This window comes from Mus caroli, chromosome 12, assembly GCF_900094665.2.
Source record: "Mus caroli chromosome 12, CAROLI_EIJ_v1.1, whole genome shotgun sequence".
Classification (NCBI taxonomy): domain Eukaryota; kingdom Metazoa; phylum Chordata; class Mammalia; order Rodentia; family Muridae; genus Mus; species Mus caroli.
This window is the reverse complement of record NC_034581.1, coordinates 5200176-5206116: the sequence shown is the minus strand read 5'-3', so window position 1 is coordinate 5206116 and position 5941 is coordinate 5200176. Positions and strand designations below refer to the sequence as shown.

Here is a 5941-nt window from a genome sequence, read left to right as displayed (position 1 = left end):
CAGGTGCTCTTACCCACTGAGCCATCTCACCAGCCCTAAACATGGTTCTTATTTTTGGCCACTGAGCCATCCCATGGCCACCCGCTGAGCCTTTACAGAAAGAGTTCCCGGGCCATGAAGTTGCTCTGTGGCCAAGAATGACCTCGACAATGGTGATCTGCCTACTCTCTGCTCTCACTGCCCTCTCCAGTCCTAGAATTACACACGTGTACCACCATGCCCAGTTTACTTGGTTCTGGGGCTCAAACTCAGGGCTTCTGTCGAGCTAGGCAAGCACTCTACCAACTGTGTATATACCTCTGACCTTCTAACACCTGTCTTAAATATTTTAGTTAAAATTAAACACCAGAAATTTAATTCCTTCATGGTATGAGGGACAGACACTCCAAGTACCTATAGCCACCTGTGGTTGGAGGCTGCAGCACAGCCTTGGAGCAGCATGCCCACAGCCCTTTAGCTCTTTCCCCAGATTCTGGGTTAGGCAGGGAGAGAGGTCAGACCAAAAGGCCATTGTCCAAGTTCCCAGGTTTAATAGTCTAACTGTGTTGGTTCTCTGAGGAGTTCACTAATCTGTTTTGAAACCCCCAAGTCAAACTAGGTCTCGAGTTAAGAGACAGAGAAGCTGGAGGGCAACACACACACACACACACACACACACGCACGCACACGAACCCACACTAAATGTAAAAAAAAATCAAAAGAATCTTCTTGTGAAGTGTTTTTTAGAGTTTTATATCTTGTAACCGATTTTAAAATAAAAATATTCACAAATGCCAATTTTAAGTGCTTTTTTCATATTTTTTAAAAAGAAAAAAGTTATGGATACTGCCACAAGGTGGCGCTAAAATCTAGTGAAAATTCCAGTGTCTGGTCTGATCTAGTAGGGTGTGATTTACAGCCGCCCCTGGGGGAGGGAGGTGCAGTAACAACAACAAAACCCACAAAACAAACAAAGGGCAGATACATTAGGTTGCAGATAGAAATAAATTAGTCCCTTTCGGGTTGAAAGGTAAGTTCTGCTCTCACACTCGGATGACTTCAGTCTCCTTCATACACATAATAACTCCTGGAGAATTAAATCTAGTCATTGCCTTGCAGTGACAGTGCACTTCGAAGGGTGTGGGGCCTGAGAAGGGGATACTATAAAACGCATCAGCACGTTTGGAAAAGTTAATGCTATAAGCAGTGAGCTAGGTCTTTGAGGCCGCCAGTCCTCCTGTTTTGAGAGAACGCCGTTTTGCTTCTTCTTCTTTACTTCAGCATAACTTGCCCACTTTGTATTTTTAGCAATTACTTCAATATAGAGATTTGAGCTTGGAACACCCCGTGTAATAGTCTGGAAATCAGGAAGCGGGTGGCCGTAATCCTGCTTCCTGGTTCTTTGTATGTAAGTCTTTGAAAGACGCACACGGAACAAAGCTCTGGTTTATATTTTCTTAATATTTAAAGCTGAAGGACGTAGCCAAGATTCCCAAGCTATATTAAGACCATGGAAAGCAGAGCTAATAACACAGCAATCAAAAGGAGAAAAATACATGTAGAAAAGATATTTCCCCTAAAAGGTATATGTGGTGTGTGTGTGTGTGTGTGTGTGTGTGTATGTGTGTGGCCCTGCAGTGGGGATAATCCAGAATGCAGGGAACACAGCTCTCCCTCCCGCACTGATGGAACACTATGGCTTGACCATATCTGTACAGATACACAGAAACTGTAACATGGGGATTATATGTGAAAACATTGGCTGCTTGTATGTGTTTGGTCTGATTATAGCAGACTCTGGTGTTAAGAACTAAAAAGTTCCACTTTTGAGAAACTGGGTTAGCTCCCAAAGTCATTCACCCCTCCCCATTGTTTGCTCTCTCTGTCTCATTTGGTTGCCCAGACTGACCTCCAGAAGGCCCACCCCTGAGCATCCTGTGTGGCTGGGTCTACAGGTGGGCAGGGCTACCACTGCACTGACCATTTTTACTGCTTCTTTAGGGCCCGGCATAGTGCTAGGTCTTCATGATGCTCAGGTGAGAGGAAATCCTGGCCCTCCGACAACTCACAGTCCAGGGAGGGAGACAAAGATATGGGTAATAAGGTCATCATGACATGGTGGGTCACTGATAAAGCTTTCTCTTAGTTGGTACCTCTAGCCTAGCCCTCCATGAGGGACCCCAAGCAGCAATCTTAAGCCATTTCCCCATTTTCTTTCCTTCTTTTTCTTTGTTCAGTTTCTCTTGGGGGCGGGGTAAGGCCCTCTTTGACGCCCTTTGCAGCTTTCTGTCTTTTCTATTTCTTACAGTGGACTGACTTAAATCCTTTAAGATAGGAAGAGGTGTCATCTCCTGCAGGAAGGGGTAATTCACGAGTTAAGACCTGGTGTATATGAAGAGACTCCATCCTCTGCACAGAAACCGTGTGCCCTGCCCACCGGCAAGTCCCCTGTGAGGCTGCATGCCCACTTTCCCAGCTTGAAGCTTTTCATCTGCTCCATGAGAGCTGTTGGGATAGATGGGTTTTCTTGCACAGTGTACTTCAAGCAGTTCTCTGGCTTTAGGGAGAGAATCAGATGTAATGTGGTAGAACTGGGTGAAGGTTGCCTGCCCAAGCTGGGGTGCTTTCTTTTTCAGCGGAGTGCCCTGCACCTCTCTTTCCTTTGTCCTACAGCTGTGTGTCTCCTAGATTCCTCCCCTTATCTTCTTCACCCGGAGACCTAAGTGTGGGCCTTGAAGAGAAAGCCTAGAGGGGACTCACCCAGGCCCACACAATTTACTGTTAGCCTTTCTCAGTGAAAAGGCTGCCCCTGGGTTAAGTGTCAGAGTTCGGCCCAGAGCAGAAGAGGGGTTAGTTTTCTAAAGAAAGTTAAGAAAGACCGAAACCCTTGGCTAAGTAACAAAACCGTGCACGGGTGTCTGTTTAAGTGAAAACAAAACCACGTTAAAGGCGCCGCCCCTCCCCCATGTTTGATCACCCGTAGTTCGCTCGGAAGCTAGATAAAGCTGATGCCGTGGGAGCAGCCAACGCCCCACAAGAATGTAGCTCGTCTCGGAACTGCCCACCGAGACCCGGAGGGCTCCAGGCTGCCTGCTCCACGGTGTCGCGCTCAGAGAGGCTGCGACGAAGGCGGGGACCCGGCGGCCACACAACCCCACGAGGCGGGTCGCTGCGCAGACTCCATAGTCACCGCCTCTCCCAGCCCCGCGGACAGGGCAGTCAATCAAGCTGAGGCGAACCCGCCTTCGGACTGCAGCTGGCGACCAATCGGAGCCAAGCTCCGCAGCGATGAGCTCAGCCCTATGGCTTCCTATTGGGTGGCTATATTAAGAAAGTGGCCGGACTCTTTAAATAGCGGGCGCTAGGGCCGCAGCCCGCATCTGCCACCGCAGTTCGGTTGTCGTCGTCTGCGCCCCTGTACCCTAGGTCTGGAGTGAACCCGCCCCGGGAAAGAAGCTAGGCCGGGTCCGCAGCATCAGCCTTCACTTCGCACAAAGCAGCGCAGCTCCGGGACCGCCGAGGACCACAGCTGCGCGGCAGCAGCGCGGCGACACTCAGTGCACCGTATGCCCCTGCGCCCCTGCCGAGGCAACCGGAGCGCCCCGAGAGAACGTGCCGCCGCGGGGTCCAGGTGCCGTTAGCGAGCCTAGCCCGCAGCGCGCAGTCGCGGGAGAGCGGGGAGCGGCAAGCAACAGGGAGCGGGACGGCGGCGAGGCGCTCGCGGGCCCCTCCTGCTGCCCGCGCCCGGCGAGCTCATGGCGGCCATCCGCAAGAAGCTGGTGGTGGTGGGCGACGGCGCGTGCGGCAAGACGTGCCTGCTGATCGTGTTCAGTAAAGACGAGTTCCCCGAGGTGTACGTGCCCACCGTGTTCGAGAACTATGTGGCGGACATCGAGGTGGACGGCAAGCAGGTGGAGCTGGCGCTGTGGGACACGGCAGGCCAGGAGGACTACGATCGTTTACGGCCGCTCTCCTATCCGGACACCGACGTCATCCTTATGTGCTTCTCGGTGGACAGCCCGGACTCTCTCGAGAACATCCCCGAGAAGTGGGTGCCCGAGGTAAAGCACTTCTGCCCCAATGTGCCCATCATCCTGGTGGCCAACAAAAAAGACCTGCGCAGCGACGAGCATGTCCGAACGGAGCTGGCCCGCATGAAGCAGGAGCCAGTGCGCACGGATGACGGCCGCGCCATGGCGGTGCGCATCCAAGCCTATGACTACCTCGAGTGCTCCGCCAAGACCAAGGAGGGCGTGCGCGAGGTTTTTGAGACGGCCACGCGCGCCGCGCTGCAGAAGCGCTACGGATCCCAGAATGGCTGCATCAACTGCTGCAAGGTGCTATGAGGGCCGCGTCCTGCCTCACGCCCTTGCCAGCGTGGCTCCCCCACCTTGGCCCGGTCGCCCACGAACCGGGAGAAAGGGAGACCCATGCCCCCAAGGACACCACCAGACTGCCTGACATCTGCTGGTGGCTCTGGCTGGTCACGCTGAGAATTAGCGTGGGCACCGAGCTCCCCCTTCCCAGTGTCTGTGTGTGTCCAGCTGTGTGGCACAGGCCTGGGCACCCTGCTGAGTGCCAAGGGGTTCCTGAGCATCCTTTTCTAAAGAGCCAGGCCTCAAAGTGTGGTTGTGTGTGTGTACGACTCCCTACACCCCACCCGACTCCAGCCCCACCCCCGCCTCTGGTTTCCCCAGGGGCACGCAGAGTGGTTGCGCCCCCAGCAGATGTTTGCTTGTAACCAGCAAGCCACTACTGTTGCTCCATGTCTGTAACATAGACCCCTGGAATCGCGGGAGGGGAGGGCTGGGGGGAGGATGGGGCTGTTACATAAATACAGATTTTATTTTCGGAGGCAGAATGGTGTTGTTTAGTGGTGAGTGGAGCGACCAGGGCCCAGAGCAACTCCTTTCCCAGGCTGGGTCAGGCGCCCACCCATCCAAGCATGAACTGGACTTGGCCATCTTTCCACACCCTGGGGAAGACATTTGCAACTGACTTGGGGTCGAGAGGAAGCAGCTCAGACAGTGTCTCCTGGGCCAACCCCCAGCGAACCTCCGGCAGAGGATCCAGGGTGTGCAGTGGGGTCACTTTTGCCATAAGCGAACTTTGTGCCTGTCCTACAAGTGAACATTGTTCAGCTCAAGAGACTATTGTTACCGAATTTATTTAAAGGCTGGAGCTTTTTGTTGTTGATGAAAGAGTTCTTTGCACAATTGTCCCATTGTTTGATACCCAGTGTACTTGTCATTTGCATAAGACAGCATTCTGACCACACTTGTATGCTGTAACCTCATCTACTTCTGATGGTTTTTTTAAAACTATGATGACTTTAAGATTACAGAAACAACTAATTTTTGCTTTGTTTTCTTGAAAAATGTCAACAGTGTGATTTTTTTTTTCTTTAAATTTGTGTAGCATACGCAGTTTTGGTAAAGGAAGGCAACAGGTATTGGGGTCTATTTAACCCCCGCCCCCACAAGACAAGTCTCTTCTGTGTGAAATTTTCTGTACATTCCATGTGCAGAGAAAAGCCGACCCCCTTCTCCCCTCCCCCCCACTTCCCAGCCCAGTGGTACTTCTAAATTGTCTTGTTTTGTTTTTGTTTTATTTTTTTTTAAATAAACTGACAGATGACAAATGGTGAACTTATGATGTTTACATAAAAGTTCTATAAGCTGTGTATACAGTTTTTTATGTAAAATATTAAAAGACTATGATGATGACATTTATAAACAGCTCCTGTGGCTTAATAGTGTCATAGAAGATGTCTGAATTGGGGGTAAGGGAAGAGTTCTTGTGGAGGTCCTTTCTGGCAGTAACTGCAGCCTCTATATAATAGTAAATATGGCCAATGAGCCTGGCACCTTTTAGGGGTTGGGTGACCCTGAGAGGCCAGGTTATTCCTGTCAGATTCCCGGAGGAGGCTAAGCTTGTCCATCAGACACCCAGAGTGTACTAA

General features: G+C 51.3%; 1 protein-coding gene across 1 annotated transcript; it reads left to right on the top strand.

Annotated features, from left to right (window-relative positions):
- Positions 1-3346: 3346 nt before the first annotated feature.
- On the top strand, positions 3347-5717 carry Rhob (ras homolog family member B). Its single transcript, XM_021178847.2, has one exon. The coding sequence runs from the start codon at positions 3735-3737 to the stop codon at positions 4323-4325; it is 591 nt and encodes a 196-aa protein (XP_021034506.1). The 5' UTR covers positions 3347-3734; the 3' UTR covers positions 4326-5717.
- The last annotated feature ends 224 nt before the right edge of the window (positions 5718-5941 follow it).